At 44.0% G+C, this 16,747-nt stretch overlaps 1 protein-coding gene across 1 annotated transcript in view; it reads right to left on the bottom strand.

Annotated features, from left to right (window-relative positions):
* fat2 (FAT atypical cadherin 2) overlaps positions 1 to 12,040 on the bottom strand; it is a 72,312-nt gene extending 60,272 nt beyond the window's left edge. The window contains exons 1-2 of the mRNA XM_076292016.1: positions 11,846 to 12,040; positions 1,265 to 4,557 (exon numbers count right to left, since the gene is read on the bottom strand). Of these exons, the coding sequence (XP_076148131.1) occupies positions 1,265 to 4,544 (3,280 nt within the window). The 5' untranslated portion in view covers positions 4,545 to 4,557; positions 11,846 to 12,040. The remainder of the gene's footprint in view (positions 1 to 1,264; positions 4,558 to 11,845) is intronic.
* Between the last annotated feature and the right edge of the window lie 4,707 nt (positions 12,041 to 16,747).

Here is a 16,747-nt window from a genome sequence, read left to right as displayed (position 1 = left end):
CAGCATTGTACAATATTCAATGAAATACCAACATGCTGCATTAAATGGATCTATAATCCAGTCATACTGAGCACTGCTGGTTGGGAAATATTTTTGAAATAAACTTTGCAGGGATGTGACGTAGGCCTACTGTTTAATACACATCACAAGAGTGCCTCCCAATCAGACGTTTCAGCGATTTCGCTCAGAAATCTCAAAGGCATAATAGGCTACTGTCGCGATCGAGGCGCCTGTCCCATACTCAAGTTTTTTTGGTGAATGCAGTAATCTTATTTGCTAGGTGAGGTAGGTGTTTATCTTTGCCTTGTAACTGGACATTTAACTCAAATGTATCGCTAAGATAGGCCTATACCAAATATATCGCTAAGATAGGCATTATGCGTGCTTGCAGATTCAAACATGCGCCCTTCTTCCAAGAAGAGGCGACTCGGAGCTCAAACACGCGCGACAGCACTTTACCTCGGGAAAGCCACCTTGCCTCGCTGTGAAACAGTACAGCCTTTTGTTCAGCTACCATCTCTTCGCAAAGTGCGGAGAATAGACGCGCTTTTAAGGGCCGGGTTTTGATGAAATTCACCACTCTCACAACAACGTTCAACATCTCATGTAGGTCGGGACTAACTAAGCTGCCTTGACACGAGCGCTTCCCTGTGAATAACACAGTGCGTCCATTGCGCATCGGGTGCTACCTGGGCCCAGATAAAAAATTTTTTTTAAAAATCCTGTTTTTCACGTCAGTTCGCGCCCCACCTGACCCAGTTGTGGGTCGCGACCCACAGTTTGAGAAACGCTGCACTATGAGCAGCATAACAGAAATATTATCATACAAACAATTTATGATTTTGTTTATTGAAAAAAAACCCAAAAAACAAAAAAAACAAAAAAAATTGTATGATTCTTCCATCAAAATAATATAAATTAAAATGAAGGATAAACGAGTAAAGGGTCCTCTGTGCATTCATAATATGAGTTATTGCAGCACTCCACTACCATAATCCTTTACTTACTGGATACTAAATAGGCACTCAGGATGTTGCTGCATGTATAACATGTGAGGTCTGGAGGATCAAGTAGCATGAAATTTGTTCATCAACTTGAAAGTGTTAAACATCAGGCATCCATCAACCAAAACATGCGTATGAAAGTAAACACAAAAATCCCTCAAGGGTTACTTTTTCCAGTTCCACCTTTCATCAGATAAGTGCATAGAAAAGAACATATCCATTATATAACTATGTACAAAAAAAGAAGTACATGCACGTACCTGTCTCCTCGTCAACAGTGAAGATTCCCAGGCCTGAACCGTCATGGATGAAGTATCTGACGACTCCATCTCTGCCTACATCCTTGTCAGCAGCTGTCACAGTCAAAACGGACGTTCCCGCCACTGCATCCTCCATCACATGTGCCGTGTAGACAAACTCTGTAAAAGCCGGGCTGTTCAGGTTTTCGTTGACGTCCAGGACCTCCACCTCGATGAAACAGGAGGAGGAGAGTGATCGGGGCAGGCCGTGGTCGACTGCGCGGACGGTGAGGTTGTACATCTGTTTCCTCTCGAAGTCCATCTCCTTCTCCAATGTCAGGGAGCCCGTGGCCGTGTCCAGGAAGAAGATCCCGTTCTCATTGCTCTTCAGATTATAGCTGATTAGCCCTCCAGGCCCTGAATCCAGGTCATGGATCTCAACCCACAAAAGCACTGTTCCCACAGGCACATCTTCAGGAACCTTAATCCTGTAGACTTTGGGAGCAAATCTGGGAGGATTATCATTAACGTCTTCCAACACCACCACAAAATCCATCAGTGAGAAGAGCTGAGGGTCCTCTTTGGCCTGATCCTTAGCCTCCACCCTCAGGTCATGCCTGGGCATGACCTCTCTGTCCAGTCGCCTGGTGACACTCACCTCACCAGTCTCCTCATTAATCTGAAATAAATCTGTTTGTGTCAACAGAGAATACCTAACGATTCCATTGTCAGCCATGTCGAAATCTACGGCCTGTGCTTTAAAGATACTCGAGTCTACTTCAGCATTTTCTGGAATGTTTATGATGTATCTGGACTGCTCAAACAGTGGTGGGTTGTCGTTAACATCTAAAATATTCACAGCCAGAAACTTCCACACTGAGTTCTGTGGTGTGCCAAGATCATAGACTGTTATATTTAGAATGTAAAACTCCTTGGTCTCTCTGTCTAGTGGGCAAATTAGACGCAGCTCTCCAGAGTGGATATCCACTGCAAAGCACCCATTCTCATTTCCATTTGGGATGGCGTAGACAAGCTCACCATTAAAGCCTGTGTCATTGTCCGTGGCCTTGATGTGAAGGACAGTTGTGTTGATTTGAGTGTTCTCTCTGACATCAATGGTGCTGGGAGTGCCTGGAGCAAACTTTGGAGAGTGACGGTTGATGATGTGGACATCTGAGAACGACTCGTCTTCTTGTGCAGACAGCACCGGCCTGATAGATTCAATTAGCTTATCTGTCAGCTGTTTGAAAACTCCAGTTTCCTGGCAATGCATAACAGCCTCTTTGACTTTGCTCGTTATGCTGACAGTGACTGCGGTGGGGTCGGAGCTGTACTTGCCGTCAGTTGCGATAATTTTCAGCGTGTATGACAATGGTTTGATCCCCTCCTCCTCCTCCTCCTCCACAGGAATGGGCTTGGCCAGACTAATGACCCCGGTCGTGGGGTTAATTTCAAACAGATTGTCATCGTTGCCAAATGCGATGCCGTACTTGACCTGGAGCAGCTCGTCCAGGTCGACAGCGGACAGGCCCTCCCCGATACTGCTCCCGACAGGGAGGTCCAGAGGGATGGAGGCGTTGCAGTTGACCACCTCAAACAGAGGGGCGTTGTCATTTATGTTGCTCATGGTGACGGTGACCTCCGCCTCGCTCACGTGACTGAAGGGCCTGCCACTGTCGGTGGCCCAGACGCGGAGATGATACCTGCGCTTCATCACCTCGTAATCCAGCTCCTCCGTGGTCACTATCGTGCCGGTGAATGGGTCAATGGTGAACGGAAGCGGGCCAGTGTTCGCGATGGCGTATGTCACGAACCCGTTGTTGTCCTGGTCGACGTCTATCGCGGTAATGGACAAGACACTGGTTCCTATGGGGACGTTTTCGGGGAGACTGGCCTGATAAGATGGAAGGGTGAAAATAGGGACGTTGTCATTTTCGTCAGTGACATCAATAATTACACGAGCCTCAGCCTGACCCTGATTTAAGGTCACGATTAAGTCATGCCGAGACTTTTTCTCAAAGTCAAGTGTCTCTGATGTCACGATAACACCAGTTTTGGCATTCATGTGAAATTTACGACCGTCCGAACCACTTTTCAAGTGATATGTAATATTTGGAAGTATTTGGTTTGCTGTAACTCTAACTACATGACTTTTAGCTGGCGCAAATTCACTGAGGGTTGTATAATACACATCCTGTTCAAATTTCAATGGCATGACTTGTGGTGAGGGAATATGTATTTCCTGTTTTGGACTAAGTAGAGGAGGATTGTTCCTGTCCTTTGCTTGAAGAGTTAAATTCAGTCCATATGTGTTTTCTGACCAGTTAATTCTTTTGGTTGATATAACTTGGAAGTCACTCCCTTGTACATTGGATGGAATAATCTGGAAATACTGTTGGGGGTCTCCTGAAACAATGCTCAAGGTCTCGATCTGACGTAGTTCAGGCTTGATCTGAATGTCAATGGTGACTTTGTCACTGTCTATTTCAGGTCCCTTGATTGAGACGGGGGTGACCAGTGGAAAACTGGCTGTGACCTTCTTCACCGTCACAATTACCCGTGCATCGTTGGCGTACTTCTGCACTCCAGAGATTTTCTTTGTCCTATCCTCGGCCAAAACCTTCAACTCATACCTGTCTCTCCGACTGGCGTCCAGCTTCTTGACAAGCGTGATGACCCCAGTAAAAGGATCGACTGCGAACGGATGGTTCCTGGTGGAAAAGGAGTAATAGAAGTCCGCGTTGAGGCCAAGATCTGCATCGGTCGCGCTGACTTTAGCTATGCTCGATTTCAGCGGCGTGTCTTCTTTGATTGCCACGTTGTACGACGCGGGGTAGAAGAGCGGCTTGAGGTCATTGGTGTCGAGGACTTGGATTGAAACCTTCGTCCAGGCCTGGTAGTTGTGCGTGCTCTCGACAGCTTCCAGGGTGACCGTGTACACATCCCGCACCTCTCGGTTCAGCACTGCCGAGTGTCCGCCCCGTGTTTTGATCCGCAGGAAGCAGAAGTCTCCCACACTGACCTCCTCCACCATGAAGAGTTCATCGTCGTCGCCCGCGACGAGACTATACTTGAGGTCCCAGAAGGGATCCGCCACCACGATGCCCATTCGGATGGGACTCTGCACGTACGTCCTGGGGGCGGAGTTCTCGTAGATGGTGGCATTGTAGAGATGGTGGGTGAACCTCAGCGGAGAGCTGTTCTTATCCTTGTCCAAGCCTGCCTGGCATCCGGCCACTGTCAGCAGAACCACCCACAGGCGGAGCAGAGAGCCGCCTTGGATGGCACCCATTTTTGGCATCTCTTCAGGGAACCTAAGAAGTAGAAGGGAGGAGGAGGGAGGAAAGGAGGGAGGGAGAGGGGGAAACAATGGAGTGGAGGAGGGAGGTGGTAAGGGGGGAAGGGTTTGCAGAAAGGAGGGAGATAAAGTAAAAACCAGAAGTTAAATTATGTTTTTTCACTGTTTTACATTTTTTGCACTGTAATTTCAGACATAATTGCCATAACCTCATGTAAGGCATTTATTTCTTCCATAACTTACAAGAAAATCATTACAATAACAATCTCTGCCAAACGGTCTCTGCCATTTTGCAACAAATTGGTTTTGGTGCAACATAGTTGTAAATTGTATGAACACAAATATTCTGCCGCAAACATTCTCACCCACACCCACACATACACATACAGTACACACACACACACACACACACACACACACACACACACACACACACACACACACACACACACACACACACACACACACACACACACACAGGGAGAGATGAAGAGAGAGAGAGAGAGACAGATAGAGAGAGAGAGACAGAGAGAGAGTTCTTTGCTCATACACAGTGAAAGGCTGTATTGAGGTATGCGGCCTCCTGTTCTAACATGTCTTGACAAAAGCAAGCAATACATTGTTTAAGCCTGAAAATAGTCTTCAAGCTGTTTTAGACAGGTGTTGCTTTTTCACACGACAGTTTCATTCTTTTGCATCGCACCTACTATCATAATGTCTTCCTCAAAGATCTTGGCCATCAAGAGACATGAAAAGAGGAGCCATTCTGTGATTGCGGGAGCATCAGCATGACACATCTCTCTTCTCCCCCCCCCCTCTCTCTCTCTGTCTCTCTCTCCCCTGTCTTTGGTTTTCGCCCAGACTGAGTAAATACTATGTCATGGGTCTGGAGTTTCTCTCTGATGACCTGTCTGACAGGCTCTTTTCATGGTGCCTATGAGAGCATGCCCATTCTGAAATGAGCAGACCCTTCGCTCTTCCCCCTCCCCTCCCAAATAGATTGGCTTGTGACATGTTTGTGGTTGTGTCCACATACTTGAGCTTTTGAGGGGCAAAAAAAAAAAGAAAAGATTCATGGAATCCTTGTTTGTGTGTTAGCCATCACTAAAATAAATGGCACCGCCTGTCAAACTGACTCAATACAAAGATGTCCATTTATATCTTCCAACACAAAACACATATATTCTTTTGAAAAAGGACTGCTTTTAAAAGAGTTGTTGCAGAGCAAATTGGGGCATTGAAAGTTGTTTAAAGATGATGATAAAGTTTTGCTGTTTCTTTCACTCAAGTCCAAGCCTGTGGATGTCAATGACTCAGATATCAGATCTAGTTGCAGTGGTGGAGGACTTCCTATAACAGAAACCTGTTTTTCACCCTAAATAACCCCTGGAGGAAGTTTACAGTTAGCAAAACACCCAGTGAAACACTAACACACCGTGATTACTGGAATTATAAAGTACATAAAGCGCCTTCCATATTTATTGGCACCCCTGGTAAATATGAGTGAAAAAATAATCTTTTAGTGTTTTATCTGTTTCAACATTAAACTATGAGGAAAATCCAATGTTGAAGTCCTAGCCCAGTCCTGAAGTCCTGTGACTGTGTAGTCATGGGGTTATATAAAACTCTGTCAGAACACACAGGATTCGCACACAGAGGACAGAAATAAATCTGAGACTGTAGTGTCTTGATCTGAAATATTGTGACTTTTACATACAAAACAATACAGTATGTGCAAAAAGTGCACTGCTTTCAGGTGCATTAACTGTACACAAAACTTATTATCAACCATATCCTCTCTGAAGCCTGGTGTTAGAGGCAGGCAGGTGTCTGTATGCAAATAGAGGATAACTGATACTCAGGTCAGTCATGTGTGTATCTACAATGTGCCCCACGGTATGAAAATGACTTTATAGTGATAACAACAGTGTTTTACAGTCTCTCCCTGCTTTACAGTTTCTCTTGTTCTTCACTGAGGAGACATATGTGTGCTTCAGGCTCATTAACGTCAAACAACAAATAATTAACTATAAGACTTTGTTGTTGTTAAGTTCACACCTTTTGGAGAAACAAAGACACACCAGTGCATTCCTATAGCCGCCTCTAGAGATGGCTCAGGTAGAGATTGAGTTATGATTAGATGTATATTTGAGGCTACATGCTTGGACCTGAAGGCCTCTATCTGTCTCCATCGGGCTGCATGAGTTATGGCAGATCTGATCAGGGGAAGGTAAGGGATACACAATGGACAGTGGTGGACAAGCACAAACACAACAAGCTCGTGCAATTGCGTGTCTAGGCTGCTATTTATTCTGTGGGTGTGTGTATGAGTGAGGGATGTTTTTAAAATACATGGAGAGTTAACTGGAACTGACTAAAGTAATTATAAAAATTATTTTAAGGGACTATCCTAGTTTCCAAAAAAGGATGTAGTCATTTTAGGCTTACTTTGTGTTTACCAACACCCACAAAAATGTGTAACCACAGATTATCCCTTTAAGGGTATCGCACACGCACACACACACACACACACACACACACACACACACACACACACACACACACACACACACACGCACGCACGCACGCACGCACGCACGCACGCACACTGACACACACAGCCCTGATGGTAGTCTACTTCGAACGTTAATAGATGATGAATTGCATCAACTAATGGATGTATCCTATCAGTGAATTAGTCAAATTATCCCTAATTGTGATCTGTAATCTGTTGAATATCAAAAGGCGAGTGCTTGATTGGTGCCTGTCCACTCCTCTGCTGTTCTGGGCACCGATTAGAACCATGTGAGTTCCTAAGAGAAAGCAGTGGCAATGCGACCCCTCGTGAATTACAGGCTATCTGTGTGGTTAAAAAATGATTAGATCAAGTTGCCTGTCTGCGGGGGAAAAGATATAGTCTATGCATGGAAAACTCATCTTTTTACATTAACTTTAATGTAAGTATATTGAAGCCATAATTCTATAAAATATTGTTTGAACATGTATTGTTCAAATTCAAAACTGTTTAAAATCCAATTTTTATAGCTTTTAAAAAGATGAGCCATGTCGACATTGGTTCAAAAGGGGAATTCTTAAGTGTCTTGTAATGTAGCACATGTGGGTGTGATGCTGGGGAAATGGTAACATACTACCTTTACCTTCCTATGCTAGTTGTGAAACATGCTGCAATCTAACAGCTTGACACTGAATATCAATAAAACCAAGGAAATGGTAGTGGATTACAGAAGGCAGCAGCAGAACTACAGTTACAACCCACTAATGATTAGCGGGCAACCTGTAGAGAGAGTCACAAGTTTTAAATACCTTGGTGTCCCCATTACTGAAGACTTAACATGGACTGTTAACACTCAATATGTTCTGAAGAAGTCCAGACAACGACTCTACTTCCTTCGTCAGCTAAGGAAATTCAAAGTTTCTACATCCATCATGAAGGCCTTCTACACTTCAGCGGTTGAGAGTGTTCTAACTGGTAGCATCATCACCTGGTATGGGAACTCCACAGTTAGAGATTGTAGTACTCTGCAGAGAGTAGTGCGCTCAGCTGAACGTACTATAAGAACTCAACTCCCTGCTCTACAAGATATCTATTCCAGAAGAGTACTCCTAAGAGCCCAAAAGATTCTGAAGGACTCTTCTCATCCTAACAATGGATTATTCCTACCGCTGAAATCAAGAAGACGCCTATGTAGTCACAAAGCCAGAACTGAGAGACTCAGGAGAAGTTTTTATCCACAGGCCATCCGAACTCTGAACTCACACTATACTGACTTTGCACACATTCACTCCTCAGCACTCTCAAACATTTCCCAACTCTGAACTCACACTATACTGACTTTGCACTCATTCACTACTCAGCATTCATGACCCCCCCCCACACACACACACCTACAAGACTTTTAGCACTTTTACATCCCTCTCCCTATGCTACAGACCTTTTATTTATTTTCTTATTTCATCACACGTCAAAACACACACACACACACAAACACACACACACACACATATCTGACTTTCTCCAACTTTTGCACATCTCCATAGAACTTTTTTTTATTATTTTTGATTTCTCCTCCATCTGTCCTTGATTGCCTAGCCTTTCTGCTTGCAATAGTAAGTTCCTGCCCCCCCCTACATACACAGCACATTATTTCATCAGGAAGCTTCTCCAACACACATCCCCAACATACTTACAGCACACTGCCCCCCCAATACACAGCACATTGTCTCATGAGGAAGCTTCTCCAACACACATATTGCACACTGCCCTCTCCCCACATACACAGCACACTAATCCCATCTCCCTTGTCATCCCCCCAACACACACACCAAGACCCCTGGCAGTTGGGTTAGCCCCTTGAGCCGTGGATCTGCCCAAGGTTTCTTCCTTGGTAAGGGAGTTTTTCCTTGCCCCTGTTGCTCTTGGGTGCTCCTTGTTGGTGCCCCTCACCCAATCCCAATCCTCCCCCACCTTTTTTATGCAGCCCTTGCCACTTAATCTACTAAACCCCTCTTCTACTGCACTTTTTACCCCCCACATTAATGCACAAATAGGCTGACACCAGACATAATTTCACTGCATTTCAACTATATGCATGTGACAATAAACTTCCTTGTATCCTTGTATCCTTGTAGTGGAGGAGGCTGTGTTTGAGTCAGTGGGGTCTGTTAGTAGAGGCAGGCTGCTCTGTGTGCTCATGTCCCGAGTTGAACACCGTGGAGAGGGCAACCTGTATACACACGCTCAGCCTCCATGTGGGCCTTTTCACAACACACACACACACAAGCCTTCTCTCTCTCTCTCTCTCTCTCTCACGCTCACACACACACACACACACACACACACACACACACACACACACACACACACACACACACACACACACACACACACACAAGCCTAGACACACTCTCACTCTCCATCATTTCCTAAAGTGAACATAAGACATCCAGAACACCCAGGAATTATGTACACTAGGACATGTAATACCTGCAGAGTAAATCTACACTAAGTACCTCCAGCCTCAACAACAAATATGCCCATTAAGCCTACTTGATTAAACTTGATTGAACATGTGCATTAGCCTGCCCATATTTATTTTATTTTTGTATGTTCAACAACTCTCAGGTTTGTTGTGTGTTGGTTTTACTTTTATTTGTTGTCTTTTTCGGTGACGAGTGACGAGTGACTGACTAAACTGCAGTTTAGTGGTTTTAGAATGCCAGTTAGTGTTCAGTCTTCTTTCTTCCTGCGATTCACGACTTCATCACATCCATCTTAAATGACTTAGGACACTTTGGAGTGCCCTTGATAAAGGAGATTTGTTGCAGGTGACTTATAAACCATCACCAACTATCCTCCATAAATAAGTCACACCAGAGGAAACACCATCATGTACATATCTGTAGACCAACAACCCCTAACAGCTATTTTGTGGATGGCAACTTCCTCTTATCAGTGCTGCATACCTATGTGGAGGCTCTGACCCCAGGCTCTGGTCCATACATCAAGACTCTGTGAAGGCCCCACAAGCCTTTGCAGGCACCAGCTGTGCATTGGGATGTGCCTTTAGCAATAATATGAATGGGATGTCAAAAGTAATCACGATGGTTATCTCTGTCAAAGCACAGTCCTTGAGTCTTGTCAGTTTGCCTTCCAGATTCAAACTAGCCAGATGAAACACCTCCGCACCGTTTATAAGTCTTTATTTACTCATGGGGTGTTGTACTTGGTTTTTGCAACAAAAACAAACGTCTGCAGCATTCTACTTGGGCATATTTTTTAGTCAGAAACAAGTCTGATCAGGCTTGCAGTTGCTGCTCTGTACATTTCGAAATGATAAAGATTTCTTAATAATGCACCAACCTCAGATGTAATTTTACACTACGTTGCATATACATGTATATCAACAAGCTTTAGAGGGACGTTAGTCATAATCAGATACATAGCTTACTTGTTAGCCTAAAACTAAATCCAATCAAATAAACTGAATGTTGCAATAATGTCACAGAAGGATAAAGAAAATTACACAACACATGCAGAAACAAACTTTCAAACTGTCTCACGTCATATGACGTCAGTTGAGATTTGGACACTGCACCATTGCCTAAGAATTTTTTTTTTTTTTCTAACAAGGACTGTGTGGTATTTCTAATTAAGGTTTTCCCATTGACTTGCCGGTGGCATCTCTCGGAGTACTCTCTGATAATGGTTATGTGGGCCTGGGGTAGGGGTAGGCCTGAGCCCCCGCCCTGAAGAAATTGCCACGGGGGGGTGGGGGGGCAATTAGCCAAATTGCTGGGAGTGGTCTTCAGAATGGGCAGGTAGGACAAATGGCTTAGTTCTGATTCATTAGGATCAAGGCACTGTCCGTGGAGGGTGTATGTATGTTTGTGGGGTGGAGAAGAGTCCTGAAACAACCAACCTTGGGTTAACCACAACTAGTGGTGTCGGATGGCCATAGAAATTCTTAGAATTCAATCCAAAATTTCAAATGGTAACAGAGTTTATAAGGGAAAATAAAACAAGCCATAACAAAAGGATCCTTTTACATTTGAAGGTGCTATGGATCACACATCAGAATTATAATTTCACTTAACATATTAGTTTGATAAAGGCAAAATACAATATTCCAATATGTAAATTTGAAAGTAAATACAGTTTAAATTCAAATTATGTATTTCGTAAAGTGTCAAGAAGCAAGACCAAGACTTCATAATTTCACTGATTTGGTAGCTGAAAAAGTAGAAAATAAAGGTTTTGTGAAACGCTTGAACATTTGACTAGTTTATAATGCTTCTGGCATTTTCAAATCACTGGCTGTCAAACCCATTCAAACGCGCTGCCAACTCCAAAAATGTCCCACAGCTGAAAGCACCAACCACACAATGTGCCAGCCATTGATTGTGATTCTATGCCTTTTATTCAGTGACACCTCAGTACACCCATTGCCCCCCCCCCCCCCACCCCAAACTGGTGACTTTTCAGAGAACCACACAATGGTGCAAATCAATTCCACCTGTAGGGAGATTATTCTACTTTCTGTGAGCAAGACAAGGCAGAACAATACCGAGCTCCGCCAGAGATTACCTAGATATTACCCAACGTCTCAGGTAAGCACACCCAGTTATTGCTAATCTGGTTTCAACAGCAGGACTTTGGTGGTAAGATTAGTGCTGAGAACTGAAACTGCTACTTAAGAGGAGGCTATAGGCAGAGGCACTGAACCACCACCAGTCATATGGCCGCAGCATGGTCAGACAGGTAGCGAGGTACACTAGGCACTCACCTGAGGCTCCCCAGAGTGTGCTCGTCCAGCAAACTTCTCTTCTCTTAAATTCCCGAGCTGAGAGGCTTACGCTCTGGTGGCGTTGGCATTCTTGCACTGTAAGGACGTGGGTTTCCACTGTCCCATGGTCGCCAGAGAAATTCCCAAAAGGAATGTTTTTTTTTTTTTTAAGGTAAACTTGTCGTACTCCCGAGGACTGAGTTGGAGAGTGAGTAAGTGAGATACAACCTTCTTCCCTCAGGAGTTCCATCACCCCGCCTACATCCAACTGACACCGTCCCTCCCTCTTTCTCTCTCCCTCTTTTTCTCTCTCTCCCTCCCCCTCTCTCCCTTCTCTCTCTCTCTCTCTCTCTCTCTCTTTCTCTCTCTCTTTTTCTCCCATTGTTTGTGTCTGGGCCTGGGCCAAGGAAGAGTTCCAGGGCTGTGTGTTGCAACAAGATTTTTGATGCCTTTTGCCCTGCAAAGAGAGATTCACATGTAAGACAAAACTGCATGGGTTATTAATGAGCATGACTGCTGCTAGAGTCCGTATCGGCCCAACAAAGCAGTCGTGTCATGGGAAATACTGATGACCCTGATCTGCCAAAGATTTGATTAGGGAAAACATTATTGAAGAGACACAAGGCCCCTACATATTATTCACCAGCAACACTTTAATTCCTGCCACATATAAAAATGCAGAAATTTGTTTGGGTTCCTAACATTTTGATAATTACAGGGAAAGGCTCACTAATGACAGGGGAAAAAGGGAGATTTGGCCAGTGATTTCTGAGAGATAGCTGAATGTATTTACCTTTTGTTGGCTCTCGTGCTGCTACTTACACCCTGAAGCTCATGGCCTTTGTCTCAGTGTTATGTAAACACAGATCACTGAACATGCTCCAGTTAGCTGCCGTGTGTCGAGTGAGGTGAGCTGAGTGGCGTGGGAGACCCACGCGGTGACTCAGAGAGTGTCGCCTGCAGAGGATTGTGGGAAGACCAAAAAAAAAAAAAAAAATCAGATGCAGCAGTCCCACACTTATCTCTTACTTACAGTATTACTTTTCTTTGGACGTTCCCAAGCTGAAGACTCTCTCTCACTCTCTCTCTCTTTCTTTCTTTCTCTCTCTCTTTCTCTCCCCCCTGTTCTTCTTCACTTTCACCTATTCCTCATTTTCTATCCTTCTCCCTCCTTAACTTTCATTCATTCCTTCACTTGCATTCCTTCATTCATTTCTACATTAATTTATTCCTCATCTTGCATACTTTGGATAGCCCATCCTCATTCGAGACCAAAGACCTTAAAAGAGACGAGGAGGACAACATTATAGGAAGACCAACAAAAGATAAGATGAAGCAGCCTCTTAACAACCTCACGTATGCATTATTACTTACTTCATCCTCACTTCCAAGCTGAACACTAAAATGGGGCTACATGGTGAAGCTCTGTTCTGAACATGGTGGGCATAGGGACCTGGGGGGAGGCAGTGTGCCTTCATGGCCTACAAATAAGCTTGAACAGAAGGTGGGCACGGGTCCACAGGCACCAGGTGGACACCACCAAAAGTACACTTTGAAGATGACGTTTTCCTAATATAAAAAATAAAGAAATATATAAATAAAGAAATAAAAAAAAAATGAATTGGTAGCTGGAGGGCTTCAAGAGAAGTAGAAGCCATAGAGCCACCTGCATTTCATTACACAAACAGTATAGTCATGTTAATAAAATGTTTATGAAGGATTATCAGTTCTCCTGTTTGCCAACTGGGATATATGGTGTGCCAGTTTGTGAATGTTTAGTCATGGTGGACGGCCATTTTAAAAACAGACCGATGTGACAGTGTTTCTATTAGAGAGCTGAGTCAATATTGAACTACAAAACTTTAGAAAATTGTCAAAATATGACTTTTGATAAGTGTTCAGCATACACATGCTCTCTGTCTCTCTCTTACACACACACACACGCACACACACACAAACACAAGCGCATGCTCACACACAGATTAACGCATACACAAATACAACAATCCATACATGCAAACTGTATGTATGGACCTCCCATATGAAGTAAGCAGGGCTGCAGTTGATGCTGTCACTGGGGGGTCCCTAGTCTTTGGCCTCAGATCATGCTATGCTCATGTAGCCCTGCAGGACATGCATGAATCTGGCATCCGTGAGGTCAGGGGTTCGCTCACCACAGAGAACACATATGCTGAAACCTTCCATGCAGTGACCGTACCACAGGACTTCTCCAACATGAAAGCACCGCTCACGTTCATGTGATTTAGGCATGGCTACATAACAATGACATAATGATAACCACCTTTCTGTAGAATGTCACCATGATTGTTCTGTCAGGAGATGTCAGTGATATGATATATTAGTTCATGGCATCCTGCAAGGAAGAGTGTGTGTGTACTCGCGCCATCTCTGCATTGGGCCGTCTCTGCATGGAAGCACTCTCAGTGGCACAGGAATTCTGGCACCTGTCAGATTTATGTTGACGTTCAACCTGACAGTGTGATGGAACGTGCTTTTGAGTGACGACGAGCTTGTGCCCTCTGACCCTTTGACATTAAGTGTCCTGAATTCTCAGTTTACCCCTTACTCCTGTGCCTCTGGCAGAGATTTAACATGTGTGACAAGGGGCTAAAAAGAATGAAAAGAAAGGTGGGAAAAAATATAAGTGATTTCTGATATATTTCAAATGCAACGATTGTAATAGTCAAACATACAGCTGATATACTGGTTACTCAGCAACCCAGATAGTGTGTTTCTTCTCAATCTTTTTTTAATACAAATTAAAATGTGTGTGGTGTGTGTGTGTGTGTGTGTGTGTATGTGGTGGGGGGGCGGGGGTACATGAGCACAACTATTTGCTAACATTCATGCATGTTCATGCCTGTGCTTCTGTGAGTGGTCCTCTGTGTTTACGGTTCATATGTAAGGGATAATATATAGAACGCCGGTCATTATGGGGAAAATAAGTCCCGACAGGGCGAACCGGACCCCGACGCGCCAGTGAAGGGGTCTTGTTTCGCCCTGAAGGGACTTATTTTCCCATTATCCCGCTTATTATACGGCTATTTGCCAAAACGAAAAAATAAACTCCACGATATGTCTCTTTACACTTAATTGTTACCGTTTCGTTGTGGCTTTTGCTGAGAAACAAATAGTTCGCAACACACGCTGAACTTGATTCAAACATTCTTTAGAACACAGCTGATCAACCGTCTGCTTTCACTTTTGAATGAAGTTCCAATGCAAGAAGTGACCGGAATACTTGCGGAGTGATATGATCAGCAGCACAAAACCCGTTGCCATTGAAAGCGGTAATTATATGTTTGCAGCGGTAATTACATGAATTTATTTTACCGTAGAACGTTGGAAAATCCCATTCAAGTCAATAAAGCGTTCTACTAGCATTGTGAAGAGCCGTATAATAAGATTTGCTGTAGGGCTTTAGTGTTTGAGAGGCATCCAGTAAGACACTGCATCCCCAACAGGTTCTTTGAAGAGGACCTGAGCCATCAGACTCTTCTGTCCAGTGATAAGCCCTCAAGATTGGAGGGTCATCATGAGTGAAGGTCTAATACTCCCGTCTATTCAACCAAGCATGCTCTTCCATCCCCTGAAAGAAGTTGTGGACATACTTCTCAGATACAGAGATATGTAGTTGTGCATGCACTTACAGCTATACTGACCCTTTTACTGACCTTGCTGACCCCAACAATATGTACTGTAGCTGCTGTTTGTTCATCCGCCATGCTGTATGTGGTAAACAAACAACTTGACAGCAGACACTCCTTCAGTTTCAACCTCATCACCCCTCACTTTAACCCCTCCAGTTCCAGTTCACATTAACTGTGAACAACTCCCACCCACCTGTGAAATGTCGACTTGTGAGCGTCATATCTAAACACTCGACTCCGTTCCTCGAAATCCGTTCCTAATTGCACATTAACTTTTCTGGAGGTCATGTGTGAAAACAGCTTTTTAAACACCCTCCACCCTTGCTCCACCTCCCTACCCTCAATCTCCCAGGTGTCTGCAGGGTTGACGGTTCTTGTAGTGATTGAAGCGTGCAGCTGTCGACATCTCGCAAAAAGCACCAGGTGGCAACGTGGCCATGTGAGTGGCCACTCCATCACTGACCCTTTTCTCGCGTTTGTTTACCAAGGAGCCACAATCCCTTGCTGGACAAGTACCATTATCAGCTGGGCAATGGGGTCAACTCCACTCATAACCATGTAGGTCGTATGGCCTCTTATGGACTGTGTGTTGGGTTTCCTAGACACGTGACTTTGCTTCTTTTGAAAGATGAGGAAATTTTGTTGCAATTGCTTCAGGGAAGAGAAAAAAACATTATTACTTTAATAATAAGTACTTAATTGCTTTAATAAGTGCTTAATTATCCAAGAAAACATTGACAGCACAGCACATCTGTACACATGCTCATACAAAAGATCACACCATTTTATTCTCAGAGCTACTGTGTGTTTAGGGACTATTATGTGTAATTAAGTACTCTGTGAGCTGACATGTCAGTGCATTTATTGGCTGTTGCTGTTATGGTAACATTGAGCACGCAGTGCTTCACTGCCATAAGCCTTTGGGTTCAGGTAGCTGTAAAGGTGCAGGCATTGTTGACAAGTTTAAGGTATGTTCATGGTATTTAATCATGTCTATATGTGGTTAATATCACTGTGCTGTATTTAATCACGTCTATATACGGTAACATATGGTAACATACTGTATATCGACATGATAACATATCACTGTGCTGCTTTGAGGCCTGGGAAGGCTAAACCTTAACAATTGCAAACTAGTATTTTCACTGTTCCCCTGATGCACTTTATCATATTCTGTTTCCCTCTATTGTCTTATACTGTCCATCGTTCTCACACTCTTTTTTCTTCACAA

This window comes from Alosa pseudoharengus, unplaced genomic scaffold (assembly GCF_046254945.1).
Source record: "Alosa pseudoharengus isolate Yale_2024_CS ecotype anadromous, Long Island Sound unplaced genomic scaffold, YU_APseudo_1.1 YU_APseudo_1.1_scf_19, whole genome shotgun sequence".
NCBI lineage: Eukaryota > Metazoa > Chordata > Actinopteri > Clupeiformes > Clupeidae > Alosa > Alosa pseudoharengus.
The sequence above is the reverse complement of the archived record's forward strand: the minus strand, read 5'-3'. Positions and strand labels throughout refer to the sequence as shown.